The sequence below is a fragment of the Diabrotica virgifera genome, chromosome 2, assembly GCF_917563875.1.
Source record: "Diabrotica virgifera virgifera chromosome 2, PGI_DIABVI_V3a".
NCBI lineage: Eukaryota > Metazoa > Arthropoda > Insecta > Coleoptera > Chrysomelidae > Diabrotica > Diabrotica virgifera.
The window spans coordinates 39,730,270-39,747,066 of NC_065444.1; the positions used below are offsets into that span (position 1 = coordinate 39,730,270).

The 16,797-nt window shown below is 32.4% G+C and overlaps 1 protein-coding gene across 1 annotated transcript in view; it reads right to left on the minus strand.

The window, feature by feature from the left end:
- LOC114328482 (myrosinase 1-like) overlaps positions 1 to 15,984 on the minus strand; it is a 43,596-nt gene extending 27,612 nt beyond the window's left edge. The window contains exons 1-2 of the mRNA XM_028277338.2: positions 15,861 to 15,984; positions 15,589 to 15,671 (exon numbers count right to left, since the gene is read on the minus strand). Of these exons, the coding sequence (XP_028133139.1) occupies positions 15,589 to 15,671; positions 15,861 to 15,925 (148 nt within the window). The 5' untranslated portion in view covers positions 15,926 to 15,984. The remainder of the gene's footprint in view (positions 1 to 15,588; positions 15,672 to 15,860) is intronic.
- Positions 15,985 to 16,797: the final 813 nt, after the last annotated feature.

The following is a 16,797-nucleotide window of genomic DNA, read 5'->3' on the forward strand; positions in this document are numbered from 1 at the left end:
AGTGATATATTTTACAATGTGTTTGCCTTTTTAAGTCTTTAACTGAAGAGGTTGAGGAGTGGGGAGCTGTTTGTCTCGAGTTGGTCATTCAGAATTATATCTGTATTTTTCAATTTATTAATTTCCATTGATTCTAAAAGTGATAGCTTAAGGCCTTTATTTTGAATATGTAGAATTTGAAACTCTTCATTGAAAGAATGATTATGATCAAGGTAAAGTGCGTATGTAGAAGTGTCTGTTTTTCTATTATTGAAAGCCCTTTTGTGTTCTGCTATCCGTTTGTCAAAAGTTCTGCCAGTTTGACCGATGTAAGTTTTCGGACAGTCACCAAAAGTTAGTTTGTATACACCACTCTGTAGTTGCTTTCTCTTTCGGCTTTTATTGTTTTTAATATGTTTGCTTAAGTTGTTGTTAGTTCTGAAAGCTGGTGTTATTCCTTTCTTTTTTATGTATCTGGCTATTTTTGTTGTTATTTTGCCAGTATATGTGAGAGAGCAGAAGGTACTGGGTTCTTTCTGTGGTGGTGGATACACTAATTTCAAGGCTTTCTTATGGAGTTTTTGGTTTAAAATGTTGTTAACTGTTTGTTCGTTATAGCCATTGTTTACTGCTATTTGTCTAATGATATTTAGTTCTGTCTCGAAGTTATTTTTTGTCATAGGAATTTCTGTCAGTCTATGTATCATGCTATAGTAGGCTGCTAATTTGTGTTGTGTAGGATGGGATGATGAATTGTGTATAGTTGTGTCAGTATGTGTAGGTTTATGATATACGGAGAACTCATGTTTGTTGTGTAGTCTGGTAATCGTTACATCTAGAAAGTTTATGGAATTATTCTGTTCTGTTTCTATTGTGAACTCAATATTACTATGAAGTGAATTAATGTATGATAGAAATTGGTCAAGTTGTCTGTTAGTTCCTGTAAAGCAGACTAGTATGTCATCCACGTATCTCCACCAATATAAGAACTGTTTAAATACGGGGTGTTTAAAAATTGTTGTTTCAAGTTGGTTCATAAATATATCTGATAGTAATGGGCTTAGAGGATTACCCATAATAAGTCTTGCACTGTTGTTTGTGTAAATTTGATTATTGAATTCAAAATAGTCTTGATTTATGCAAATTTCAAGAAAGTGTAAAATTTCAGATGCAATGATCGGATTTGTACTATTATGTTCTAAAAGGTTTTTAACTAAAACAAAAGTTTCTGTAGGAGGAACACTAGGAAAAAGATTTTTTACGTCAAATGAAATTAGTCTGGAGTTGTTGGGCAATTGAAAATGTTGTATTTTATTAACTAGTTCTAGTGTATATTTTACGGTGAATTTAGGTGAAAATTTAGTGTATTCTGTAATAATATCTGACAGTTTTTTTGAAAGTTTATATGACGGAGCTGTATAAAAAGAAACTACTACGAGAAAGGCACTTTGCCGAAACAGCTGTAGTAATAACATAGTTGTAATAAATTTTGTGGAAGTATAGAAAACAAACGTTTTTCAGTGTTTTATTGTAAGAAAATTAGTGATAAATTTTACAAAAAAACACACAAACACAAAATACAATATTTTTTGAAGACAATTAAACACTACTTTTTTATGTAAATGTAACAATGTAACAAATAAAGAACGAAATATGAGTTATCAGTAATACATTTTGCAAAAAAACATGTTTGAAAAAATTAGAAGCTACTTTTATTAAAATATTTTTAATATTTAATTACATAAGGTGTTCAAAATTATCTCTAACACATTTATGTACGCCTAAAAACGATCATTGAATGAGCTACTTACTCTACGGGGCATTTGTAAATTAACACATCGAAATACACTTTGTATTCTATTTTTCATCTCATCCCTTGTTGTTGGAGGTATTTTATAAACTTCATTATTAAAATTAACCCCAAAAAAATCAGTCCAGTTTATTAAATTCTGGTGATATCTCGAAAACTAATAAATTTAGACATAGGGAATGTTATCTAAAAATTAAAGTTCGGTAATGGTACTTTTCAGTAGTGATATAAAATATAGGGTGTTCCATTTAAAATTACTGAGAAAATAATGTACTTGCGTTTTGACTCACCCTGTATTTGATATAAAGAAAATTAGCAATATCGATCATTATTGAAAATATTAACAATACGTAAAAAAATATGGCATTAATAAACCATTGTTGATTTGCTTATTTTTATTTATATAGGGAGTTGAATTTTTACGATTTTCATATAAAATTGGTTATAATTTTGTAAATACCCTGTGTAACATAACAAACCTTTATATTTTTGTGATGGAGAAGTTAACAGAATTTCATATAGGGTGTTACATTTAAAAAAACAAAAGTTTGATCTGCCACTGTGTTACCGAACACCCTGTAACATTCTAACTAATTTTGTAATGTGAAGCTCAAAGGTGGCTAAAGATTTTGTTATTAACTTTTATTGCTATCTATTACTATAGCGGAGCTATTGAGCTTTACCCTACTAATCAATCACCCTGTATATACCTTCACCCTACTAATCAATCACCCTGTATATGATAGAAAATTACTGAAGGAATGGAAAATGGGCAACTTATGCTCCATACACAAAAAAGGAAACAAAATGACTCCAATAGTTATATGGAAATATGCGTCACATCTTCTGTGAGGAGGTTCTCTTCTTCTGCTTCATCTTTTTGTGTAGAAATGACTCTGTCTGCTTTTCAATGTACCTCCAGTAAGTTGTCATTCTACCGTTTTCGTGGTCTTCCTATTGAGGAATCGTCTCTCGCCGTCCTTATTACCCTATTTGTTGTCATTCGGCTTATGTGGTCGTTCCATCCACCTTGCATCTCTGTCGTAGGGGAGAGGCTTGTACCTTGGACCAGCTTGTACCATAGGCGTAACCAGGATGATCCTAAGGGGGGGGTTACAACTATCTGAAAGGGGGGGTTACAACTACTGGAAGGTCTCTGAGGGCTATGGTGTTAAGCGTATAGAGCTCAAAGTACATCCCAATGGGGGGGGGGGTTACAACCCCCAAAATCCCCCCTGGTTACGCCTATGGCTTGTACCATGGGCCACCCCATTTTCTTTTTATTTTGCCCGCGAACTCTCTATGTTTCTTATCTCAAGTTCTACAATCGTCGTCATTCTGTGGTTAGTTGTTGAACGTGACTAGAAATCGTTTGCGGCTATCGTAAAAATACAGGGTGTCCCGGAAAATAGTGCGTTCCTTTAAGGTATGGAGAGAATACACAATTTGGAACAAAAAAGTCCTATACCATTTTTTTCTAAAGTTAGCCGTTTCCAAAAAAAAAGTTAACATTGTTTTCCATATACCTGTATTTTAATGTTTGGAAATTTTAATAAACTGGCAACATCGTACGCACTACGGAATAATAACATAATAAGAACTCGTTTGTGATTGTGATTAACAGTATTTAACATAATCCAACCTAATAGTAGGTAATACTTATGTATTTACTATTAATTTGTTTACTAAAATTATTTTCTTTTGAAATGTATTGAAATACCTATTGCATAATTTTAAACGAATTATACATCTTTTAACATAAAAACACATCTTTTAACTGAACTAGTATTATGTATTTAGTAAGGTTAAAATGGGTTGAATGCTGAGTATTGCTGAGGGCTTTATCTGAATTACATAGTTTTAATAGTTTACAGTGGAACTTAAATACACCAGATAATGTCTCAGTAATTTGTTTACTTGTGAACTGAAATAACTAAGTTGTACTTACTTGAAAATAATTATTATACCGAATAGATGTTTCAAGTAACCTTTCACAAACACCATTCATAGGTAATAACATAATAGGTAATACACTCACTATTCGAAAACATTTTCGGCATTGACACTAAACAGGATTCTTTAAAACTATCTGTTTACTAACTATCTTCTCTCTCTATTTATTTACATGGGACTGTCTATGCTTAAATTTGCGTACCGCACATAGTTGTCAGATTTAAATTTGCCTACCAAAATACATTTTAATTTTTTGGTCAAACGGTTGCATTTAGAAAAAAATGTTATAAGAGTTTTTTGTTCTACATGGTGCCTTCTACCTATACCTTTAAGGAACGCACTATTTTCCGGGACACCCTGTATAGTGTTTTATTTCGTGAAAAGTAACTATTTATAGGATACATATTTTTTTTTCTAAATTTTGTATTAACAGATATCGTAAATTAAATCACAAGGTGTGTATGCCTATAATAGGTAGTTAAACAACATGGTGAGGAATATATCAAAACCGATTTATTAGGTTAAATTCACAGTTGTTGTCTTTTCGGCCAAGTCTTGTACCTTGGACCGCTATCACTTATTGTAAGTTGAGCCGTATTGTAAATACCCTGAAAGGGTATTTAGGAAAAAAAAAGAAGACACATTTTTATGTTTCACAAGTAATTACTGTAAGTCCGTATTTACCAGTTCAGTATTTAAAGAGAATTCTGAACAGCAAGACATATTCTGGCCCAAGTGGTAGACAATTTGACATTAAACCACCAAGTCAGGCTGGGTTGTCTTAAAGGCAAAAAGGAGTACCTACATGAGTTTGACTTAGATTTTTAGAGGTTCAGTGTTAAATAACACAGTTTTTTGTATATATTTTTAAAGTTTGAAGGTGGCTCAACGTACAAGACTACGTGGTTCAAGGTACAGTACCGGTTTGTACCTTGGACCAAATCAGCTCTAATAAATAAAATTCTAAAAAATGTGTTAGGTTTTGTTTTATTAAAATGACCTTTTAATATAATATACTATGGCGTGTAAACTAAAAGTTAGTTCAAAAATTTTTCCTAGAAATTTTAAAACTTAAAAATAATTGAGCTTTGAAAAAATCTGGTTCAAGGTACAAGACTCTCCCCTATATCTACACTTCTAGCTCTATCCCATAGCGTCTTAACATCGATTTTTCGAAGTGTTTTCATCTCTGCTATTTCTAGCAATCTTTTTGTCCTGTCTCTTTTAGTTCGTGTTTCTGCCGCGTATGTCGTTATTGGTATGATGACTATTTTATAAATTTTGCCTTTCACTTCTTTTCCAATATTTTTATTTCTCCATATTGTGTCATTCAGGCAGCCTGCGGCTCTGTTTGCTTTATTCACCTGATCTTCCACTTCGATTTCGAGCTTTCCGTAACTAGATAGTGTGATGCCTAGATATTTTTAAACTCCATGACTTGTTCTATTATTTCACCCTTCAGCTCTAATTTACACCTTATTACATTTGTTGTTATAACCATGCATTTAGTCTTTTTTGGAGAAATTAACGTGTTAAATTTTCTAGCGGTTATATTAAATTGGTGCAGCATACGTTGTAAATCGTTGCAGAATACGTTGTAATAAATGGATAAGGTCTTTAAGTTTGAGCCTGTCAAATGCCTTCTCAGGATCGACAAAACATAAGTATGCCGGTTTGTTGTATTCTAACGATTCTTCTTGAACCTGCCTCATTATAAATATAGCGTCGGTGCATGATCTTCTCGACCTAAAACCTTGTTGTTTTTCTGCTAATCTTATAATTGTATTCAGTTTGTTTGTTATCACTTTGGTTCCTACCAAAGTGATAGATATAATATTCTATAACTATATTTTATAGATATAGATACAATGTAGATGTAATATTCAACCAGAATGATACTTTTTGTTCGCATATGCAATTTTACGTTCAATTCCCAATACGTTGGATGGAGTGATTGCATTAGTAATATCAATTGCTATTTTATACAGGGTGTCCCGAAAAGATTGGTCATAAATCATACCACAGATTCTGGGGTCAAAAATAGGTTGATTTAACCTAACTTACCTTAGTACAAATGTGCACATAAAAAAGTTACAGCCCTTTGAAGTTACAAAATGAAAATCAATTTTTTCCCATATATCGAAAACTATTAGAGATTTTTTATTGAAAATGGACATGTGGCATTATTATAGCAAAAATATCTTAAAAAAAAATTATAGTGAAATTTGTGCACCCAATAAAAATTTTATGGGGGTTTTGTTCCCTTAAACCCCCCAAACTTTTGTGTACGTTCCAGTTAAATTATTATTGCGCTACCATTAGTTAAACATACTGTTTCTAAAACTTTTTTGCCTCTTACTACTTTCTCGAAAAACCAGTGTTTATCGAGATATTTTGAATATTTGTCGAATCCACCACATATTTGTATAAGTACGATTATAGAGACCTGTTAATAATCTGAAAATTTATTTATAATTTACATTTTTAGGTATATTTTGAAAAAGAAGCTACATCTCGATAAAAGGTGACTTATAAAAAAAACTAAGAGGCAAAAGTTTTAAAAACACTGTGCTTAACTAACGGTACCACAATAATATTTTAATTGGAACGTACACAAACATTTGGGGGGTTTAAAGGTACAAAACCCCCATAAAATTTTTACATAAATATATTGAAAAAGAAGCCGCATCTCGATAAAAACTCGCTTATCGAAAAAATACTAAGAGGCAAAAAAGTTTTAAAAATGTTGTATTTAACTAATGGTACCACAATAATGAATTTATTGGAACGTACACAATAGTTTGGGGGGGTTTAAGGGAACACAATCCCCATAAATTTTTTATGGGGTGGACAAATTTCACTATAATTTTTTTTTAAGATGTTCCTGCCATACATGTCCATTTTCAATAAAAAATCTCTAATAGTTTTCGATATATTGAAAAAAATCGATTTTCATTTTGTAACTTCAAAGGGCTGTAACTTTTTTTATGAGCACATTAGTACTAAGGTAAGTTAGGTTCAATCGAACTATTTTTGACCCCAGAATGTGTGGTATAATTTATGACCAATCTTTTCGGGACACCCTGTATATTTTACCATTTGTAAGTGAAAGAAAAATATTTAAGAACTCAATTTTATCCAATTAATAAAATATTATTTTGAAGACTATTATCTATTGTTATTTTATTAACTTGAATTGGAGCACGACCAGTTAAAGCTCCATATATTTTAACCTTTCAGAGATAACGTGGCATGATGGTACATAAAAGGTAACGTCGGACTCACAGTCCGCAAATCCAGAAAAAGTCCAAAAAACAAATAATATTTTCGGAAAAACTATCTGAGAATTTGTCATATATTTAAAATAAACAAAAAAACAATTTGCACAAAAATTTAGTATCATTTGTTTATAAACTCATGCTTTAAAAATAAAAGTTAACAGATATATCTTTTTCACATTTTGGGTACTATAAAACACAAAAACCCAAAAACCCAAATTATAACAAAACAACTATTTCTAAGAAATTAAACACAGACTTAATAAGAAACAAATGTTTGAGCAGAATAGTAGATACCTCTATACATGTAAGGCAATGTGACACGCTTAGTGGAACATCCAAGGCTTCTGAGATTGGCTCCTTAATTTTTTTCCATGTCGGCGACGTGGTCTTGTATCTCTTCGAAATCTCTTTACAAACTAGCATCGTCATGGACAAGCTTCAACTTCTGGCTCAGAATCAGAGAGAAATGTCGCATGAAGCTTTACAAGATATGTTTGTTGCTTTTCAAAACTCATATTCAAAAAACCCTAAATACATTTATAATATGATTCATATATACGTAACACATAATCAGTATATCACTCATAATTATAAATCACATAAACATTTTTATTTACCCTTTAAATAAAATATTTTCTAATTGGATCTTACCTGAAAATTTGTTACAACTTGTATAACGTGCGGACTCACAGTCCGCAAGTCAATATAACATCAGAACTAAATGCACTAGACAAATCTCACATCCCCCTCTGAATAAAGTGTCCCCTTACTTGAAGCTATCGAGCATCCCACGACCGAGAACATAATTAATCGTCAGAAATCGACCAATAATTTGACAAGCGGACACATAGTCCGCACATTAACTCTGAAAGATTAACTGGGCAAATTTTAACTGTTGTATAATAACTGTTATTCATTTTAGTGTTGTGTTTAATAAATTAATTCCTCTATATAGGCTATTGATTATGTACTATAGAAAGGAACTACAACGTTAACGGGGTTTTATTATTTCATATGGTCAATTAATCTCTATATATGAAAAAACCGCGGAGTGCTACCATTTAAAGGGGTGCGTTTTTGAGATATGGGTGAGTTAGTCCCTGAGCACAGGTTACATTAGGGCGAGTTCTATGCACTTTTGGTACAAACACGTCTACATAAAAATTGTTCCTGGTTAAATTTCCTATCTAAATATAACTTTTTAAAGTCAAAGATACTTTTTTTTACAAAATATATTCAAAAGAAAAAGCACAAAGAAACCCAAAAGAAAGAAATTTTGTTTTTTGTCCCATAACTTTTGTCCACGGGGATATAGGTATAGATATTGCTCTACAAAAAAACATACATATTTTATCTTTAAAATGGTGTTTGGTAGAGGTCATTAGGATTTACAGTTTTCGAAATATGATTTTTCGAATTTCGCTACTCACAGCAATTTTGGGCAATTTGCCTCGTTATTTCGCAAATATTGTTCTGTAACTTTTTTCTACGTAACTTTAGGCATATGCAATGATACATGTAAGAGAAATAGAAAACAATTACATTTAAAATGTTCTACTGTATAATGTTGTACGACTTCTTTTAAAGAGGTTATCTTTTTCAAGATTTTATACTTTTAACGAGTTTTTATATTTTTTACGATTATTTTTTAAATTTCCCATTTTAACTTTTTTTTCTACATTTAGGTATATATTATATACTAAAAAAAGAAAGCTTATTCTGTTTTCTTTAAAATGGTGTATTACAAAAAATTCTAGGAATATTTTTGAATAAGATATACTTTTTCAAAATGTAATAAGTACATGCAACAATTTTTGATTTTACGATTATTTTTAAAATTCTTCATTATACTTCTTTATGTGATTGTGTATTATGATTGAATCTTAGTTTTTATAGGTAATACTTTGGATCCACTTGACTCGGCCGGGCAAACTTCAAAATATGGATTAATTCCAATATTTACTGTCAAAGCTCCTGCACCACAAGCTTTGCTTGAAAAAATAGCATGTAAATGTACCAAAGGATGTACAAAAAACTGCGGCTGTAGGAAGATAGGAATTAGTAGTTCAATATTCTGCAAAGGGTGCATGTGCATGGGTACTAATTGTGGGAACTCTAAGACAACTGAGGTGTCAGAGGAAGATATTGAAGCTAATGATAACGAAGAGATGGACTTTGATTTTGAAAATTTTTTAAATGTCAACGTTTAAATAACTTTAACTAAAGTGATGTTTTCTAAGACTAATGTTTATGTAATTTTTGTAAAAGAAAGCCCTCTTTATTGAGCAATATATAGTATATTCATGTACAAGAAAAAAAAGTTAAAATCAGAAATTAAAAAAATAATCGTAAAATCAAAAATCGTTGCAAGTACTTATTACATTTTGAAAAATAATATCTTATTCAAAAATAATCCTAGAATTTATTGTAATACACCATTTTAAAGTAAACAAAATAAGATTTTTTTATTATATAATGCTATATATACCTAAATGTAGAAGAAAAAAAAAATTAATAAGAAATTTTAAAAATAATCGTAAAAAATGTAAAAAATAATATTTTTTTATATTAGGTATTATATAATATATAATATATAATATATAATATATAATATATAATATATAATATATAATATATAATATATAATATATAATATATAATATATAATATATAATATATAATATATAATATATAATATATAATATAATATTATATTATATAATAGTATTATTTTATTTTTATATTATATTATAAAAAAATCGTTAAAAGTATAAAACCTCGAAAAACCATAATCTCTTTAAAAAGAGTCGCACGACGTTATACAGTAGACCATTTTAAAGTTAATTGATTTCTATTCCTAATACGTGTACCATGGTATATACCTAAAGTTACGTAGAAAAAAGTTACAGAACAATATTTGCGAAATAACAAGGAAAATTGCCAAAAATTGCTGTGAGTGGCGAAATTTAAAAAATCATATTTCGAAAACTGTAAATCCTAATTACCTCTACTAAACAATATTTTAAAGAAGAAATATGTGGGTATTTTTTCTGTTAAGCAATGTCTATACCTATATCCTCGTGGACAAAAGTTATGGCACAAAAAACAAAATTTCGTTTTTTGGGTTTCTTTGTGCTTTTTCTTTTGAATATATTTTTGTAAAAAAAAGTATCGTTGACTTTAAAAAGTGATATTTAGATAGGAAATTTAACCAGGAACAATTTTTATGAAGACATGTTTGTACCAAAAGTGCATATAACTCACCCTAATGTAACCTGTGCCCAGGGACTAATTCACCCATTTCTCAAAAACGCACCTCTTTAAATGGTAGCACTCCACGGTTTTGTCATATATAGATGTCCATTGACCATATGAAATAATGCTTTTGCTTTGCTTGCTTTTGCTGCCAACATTATACATTCACTACAAACCCTGAAGAGGACAAAATCCTAAACGGGGACAATCATTGATCGCATTTCCACACAGCATTATATCTATACACGCAAATCAAACAATGATAGTAGTATATGAAATAATAAAACCCCGTTAACGTTGTAGTTCCTTTAAGCTATCTTATTTTGAATATAATCAATAGCCTAATAATTCTCCGGGTCCGATTTTTCTCACTTTTTAAAGAGAGTTTTTAGGATGCTTGATCTCCATTCTTGTGGTATTCTGTTTTGTTCTATTATAAAATTCTTTGTTCAAATCTTGTCCTCCGTACTTTAGGAGTTCATTCGATATTATGTCCTCTCCTGGTGATTTTCTATTTTTTAATTTCCTTAATGCGTCCGTTACTTCTACTTCTTCAATGTTTATTTCTTCGTTTTTTGTCACTTCAGGTGTTGGTGGTTCGTTATCGTCACCTTTAGCAAACAGAGATCGAAAATAGTCTGCCCAAGTTTCCTTCTGAATGTGTTTCGTTTTTATTAGTTCGTTCATCTCTTTTCTTTGTCCTCTGATCATTCTCCACATTTCCTTTTGTGTTCCGTAGAAGTCCTGTTCCATCTGTTTTGAGAAGCTTTCCCAGTGTTCCCTTTTTGTTTGTCTGACTAAATTGTTCGTTTCGTTTCTAATTCGTTTATGGTGGTTGTATGCCTGTTGCGTTTGTTTTGTTCTGTATTGTAAAATGGCTTTCTTCTTTTCTTCAAATTTTATCTTTCTCTCGAAACCATGGGGTTTTCTTTTTTGATATATTAGTACTCGTTACTTTTCTCACTCCAAGTGATTCTGTTGCTGCGTTAATTATGTTACTTTTGAGTTTTTCCCAGATGTTTTGACCTTTCCTCAATGTTATCGTTTTCTAATATTCCATTCTCAGCAATCTTTTCTGATATTCTTTTTCTGTATAAGTATTCCGTGGATTCCGTATTTAGTCGTTCGACTCTGATTTTTGTTTGTGTTAGTGCCACTCTCTTAGGTGTGAAGTATTTCATGGTGATTCTAATTTTACATAATACTAGGCTCTGGTCACTACCTATATCTGCTGAGTTGAGGTATCTTAGGTCGATTATCTTTGACGGATGTATGTATCTATTAGTTACAACATATTCTATCATGCACCTTTGTCCACGGGTGTCATTGAATGCATATTCTTAAAGTCTTTGTTCTTAAGGTCTTTGTGTTTTAAAAAAGGTGTTGTTTATCCAAAGTTCGTTATTGGGTAGGTAGGTTGTACGGGAAAATCATTAAAGACAGGATGGAGTAATCCTTTGTGAAAGTGAAAGGATCATGTAACGATGATAACTACATTTTCTACAAAAGAGCCCATAGAAAAAATACATCGCAGAATTGCACATTATATTTGTGGACCCCCGAAAAGTCTACGATAGTGTCACAGTTAATAACTTTTGGAAAGCAACGGAAAATCACGGAGTAGCTAACAACTACAATAAAGTCGTAAAATTACTAGGAAAACAACGAAGGTAAAATAAAAAGAAAGGTAATAACTGTTCAATTTTCACATGTCAAAAATATTATTATATTTTTTACTGTCTTTAATCTCTTATTAAAACCCTTAACTTTAAATAACTCTCAAGCCAGCCCTGTTTAATAGTACCATTTCATACCCCCTATTTCTTACACTCTCTCCTCAACCTTTGGAAAATTTGCGATTAAAAATTTCTCTCTTCTACTACACCCTACACCCGTCGAAGCGTGAGGTACTCTCTCGTACCCCTCACCACACGTGAAGGTGAAACCATTTTTCTCTACGACCTTTCGAAAGGGTCATCTCGGGTACCGCTCATCTCTTCGCAGTACAGCCTTTTTTGGGCTGAAACGACCAATCAAAGTCGGGCACGAACAGTTAATTCGGGAGTGATGCCATACACGATTTCGCAGCAGTAAAAACGCGAGGCACGTGGAAAGAGAACTGTCAACTCGTGTGTGTGACCGACTCTAGTGTTCAACAAGGCTTCACAGTTTGGTAAGACTCTTTATCTACATATCAATATTGTCTGCATAAAACTTTTATTCTCCCACTTGAACCAGTAAATTAGAAATCCCTCATACAGTCCAATCCTAAGATTGTATTCACACTCTCACCTATGTACAAGTTATCGCAGAATAACCGTAGAAAGAAATGTGGACAAATAGGTGTAAAACTTAACGACAACAAAGACGACATTATATTCATAATAGAAAAGCTGGAAGAAGAACCTGGAAGCTGAGATTTGGAAATTAGTATCATAAAACGAATACATGGTCATTAGAAACACCGCGGAAGACTTGGAGATAAATAACAACTCAATAAGCAAACACATGAATATTAATACATGGGGGTACCTTTAACAAAAAATATAGGTTCAGATGAAAGTAATAAAATAAATTAAATATAGAAAAAAAGGCAATAACACGCCAATAGCACTGAAGTCTAAGGAACGATGATATTATAAGGAAATTTCAACACCAAGTCTTTAGGAAAATCTTGAAAAGCTGCTCACTGTATTGCTCAGACACGTGGGTGAGCAATAAAAGACAGGTAAATTAAATGGAAGTGATGCTTTAGAGAAGAAGTTGTATAATAATATTAATGCGAAACGTGAAAAATGAAGAAAATAGAAAAATAATGATTATAAAGTAGATACTAATGTAAAGACAAAATATAACACATAATTAATCTGGTATGAACTAACGTCAAGAGTGAGCGGGACCAGATTATCACTAGGAATTTGGAAATGGAAGCCAAATGGTCCTAGATTATAGTGGAACGGACAAATAAAAACATCAATTGAAAAAAGAGACGGATGAAAATTGAAATTATTGTGAAAATCAATAGTTTTAAGTACCTAGGCTCGGTGTCACAGAGTAAATTAGAAATAGATGGAAATGCATGCAATAGAATTAGAACTGGATGGATAAAGTGGAAGGAGGCGAGTGGTGTGTTGTGTGGCAGAAAATTTCCGATGAAGCTGAAGAGAAAATTTTACAAAACAGCCATATGATCGACTATGATGTACGGAACTGAAATTTAGACAGTTAAAAAAAGAGGAGCAACGAATGCATGTGGCGAAAATGAGAATGCTTAGATGTATGAGTGGAGTGACAAAAAATGATAAAATTATATATTAGTATATTAGGGGAAGTTTAGGTGTAGCAAAAGATGCTAGTAGGTGCTCCGTAGATAGCCAAACCGGAAATATGGGCACAGAGATAACCAAATCAGAGGTTAGTCAGGCAATAGACTCTATGAAAACCAATAGATCTGCTGGGCCAGATGAATTACCTAGCGAGCTGATAAAGTTGGTCACCGAGAAAAACCTTGGCATAATAGTAGAACTGTTCAACGCTATCATCTATGGGAATCATCCCTATAAAAATGTTGACATCAGAATTTGTGTGCTTGCCAAAGAAAGTGAATGCCAAAGAACGCAGTGACTACCAAACCATAAGCTTAATGTCACATAATTTAAAAATTCTGCTGAAAATTATCCACGCCAGAATACACTCTAAACTGGAGCTGGATATTAGTGACACTCAATATGGGTTCCGCAATGGTATGGGTACCAGAGAGGCATTATTCTCCTTCAACGTGCTGACACAGAGATGTTTGGATGTTAAACGTCCTCTTTACGTCGGTTTTATATACTACAATAAGGCGTTTGATAAAGTAAAATATGATCGACTCATGGAAATTCTGAAAACTAAAAACCTAGATGAAAGAGATTTAAGACTAATAACACACCTCTATTACAATCAGCGAGCAGTAGTAAGAATTAAAAAAGAAACATCTGAAGAAATTGAAATAAAGAGAGGCTGCATACTATCACCTCTATTATTTAACGCTTATTCTGAAGAGGTATTACGAGAAACTCTGGAAGATGAAACAGTCGGCATAAGAGTAAATCGGCAGATATGCAAATGATACAGTAATAATAGCCGCTAGTTTACAAGACCTGCAAAGACTCATGAGTAAAAAAGTAAGGTGTGGTGGGGAGTACGGACTCTCTCTCAATTTAAAAAAGACGAAGTTTATGAAAATTAGTAAAAACAACCATAACACTAACGAAATATTGATAGTAGAGGGCCAACAGACCGAAAGAGTAAAAAAGTACACTTACCTAGGAACACTTATAACAGAAAATAATGACTGCACTGCAGAAATCAAAGTCAGAATCGAAAAAGCACGTTATAATTTTATGAAAATGAAAAAGGTACTATGTAGCAAAGATTTAACATTAGCTTTTAAAATATGCCTAACAAAATGATACGTATACATTGTACTATACTGTGGAGTGGAATCATGTACGTTAAATGTAGAGACAATGAGACGACTTAACGCCTTTGAAATGTGGACCTATAGAAAGATTATGAGGGTTTCCTGGGTAGATAGAGTTACGAACAACGAATTACTGAGGAGAATAGGTAAAGAGAAGGAAGTTAAACATACAATTAAAGAAAGAAAACTACAGTATCTCGGACATGTGATGCGGGGCGAGAAGTATGGCATCCTGCGACTCATAATGCAAGGAAAGAAAGATGGCAGAAGATGCATCGGAAGAAGACGAATTTCATGGCTGAAGAACCTGAGAGAATGGTTTGGATGCAGCTCAAAACATCTATTTGGAGCTACCTCAAAAATTAAAATAGCTATGATAATTGCCAACCTCCGTAGCGGAGATGGCACCTGAAGAAGGAGAAGAAGGTGTAGCACCAGTTGATGCCAAAATGAGAGGGCGGTTAAGATGGTTTGGTCATGGTTTGGTTTAACGTCGAGAAGTTTATCACTCAACACGAAAAACTGCTGAAGTGCAGATTCCTGGAAGAAGTTCGAGAGGAATACTAAGAAGTCCTGTTGGGACAAGCTTAGGCGGGACATGCTGGCAAAGGGGATTAATATTGATATGACCCAAGATTAAAACTTATGGAGAAATGCAATGGGAGAAGCCGACCCCGCGTAGGGATAAGGCAAAGAGAATGACGATAAACGGAAAAAAAGAGACCTCGCTGAAGAAGAAATATGTTACAAGAAAAAATGGCGATTAGGATATGGTAAACGGCAAACAGAATTTATGCTATGTAAAGCCACTGATACGTAAATAATAAAAAATAATTATTTCTTACCTTCAATTTGATATGCTGCAGTACTCACTCCGAACATAAAATCCTTTGGAAATCGTTTTTTGTTAAGTACAATATCAGCGGTACTAAAAAATCGTTTTATAATTAAGATAAATTACACCTAGATAGAGTTAGCGCTTATTAATTGGTAAACACAACTGAGACAATAATAGAAAATTAAATAGTTTGATATAAACTATACATATAGAGTACAAAAATATGTACAGTATATATTTTTGTAAAGGTACATAAAAGCAATAATATCCGATACTTACGTAATGCCAATCAGTAAAGATGTTAACAAAATGTATTTGAAACCCATGGTTGTACTTACGTACATGAAACAAGTACGAATATTTCGTTTATATCTATATATACAAACTTATAACTAGTTTAATCGTTTTCTCACAATTGGAAAGATATATATTGATCATTAAAATAAAATGTGTGCATACAATACGGAGCAATAATAAATTTTTTTGTTCAATTTATTACATTGTATCGGTTGTCTTATTAATATTATTTTCTTATCGCTTTGCATTTTCTTTGTGTTAGAACTTTTATAATTGCTGAAGTTGGCCTAAATTTTCTTTATTTCAGGAATTAAATATTTTTTGCCCATTCTGGCATTCTAGATGTGCCCTAGACTTATGAGATTATATTATCTCATTGATTGATTAGATCAGGAGTTCCCAACCTTCTAGCAAATGCGTACCACCTGAAATATTGTGAAGATTTTGGCGAACCACCAAACAAATGGAAGGAAGCCCTTCTACGTCTTCATGTACCATGTCCTTGCAGAACGTTGGTTACCATCATAGCTATCTTAATTTTATTCACTGCCACCCTAAATAGTATACTTGTATTAACACCATACCAATTTCGCAAGTTCTTCAACCATGAGGTTCTTCTTCGTCCTGGACTGCGTTTGCCTGCTATTTTTCCTTGCGTAATATTTTGTAGCAACCTATATTTGGGACCTCTCATTACATGTCCGAAATACTCCAGATTTCTGCTTGATGCTTTTTATGATCTCAGTAGTCTTGCTGATACGTTCTAGTATTGTGGAGTTTCGAATCTTCTCCACCCAGGAAACTTTTAATATTCTTCTATAGCACCACATTTCGAAAGCCTCAAGGAGATTTAGATTGATTTTATTCACAGTTCAGGACTCAACACCATAAAGTACGACCGAGAACACGTAGCAGCGAA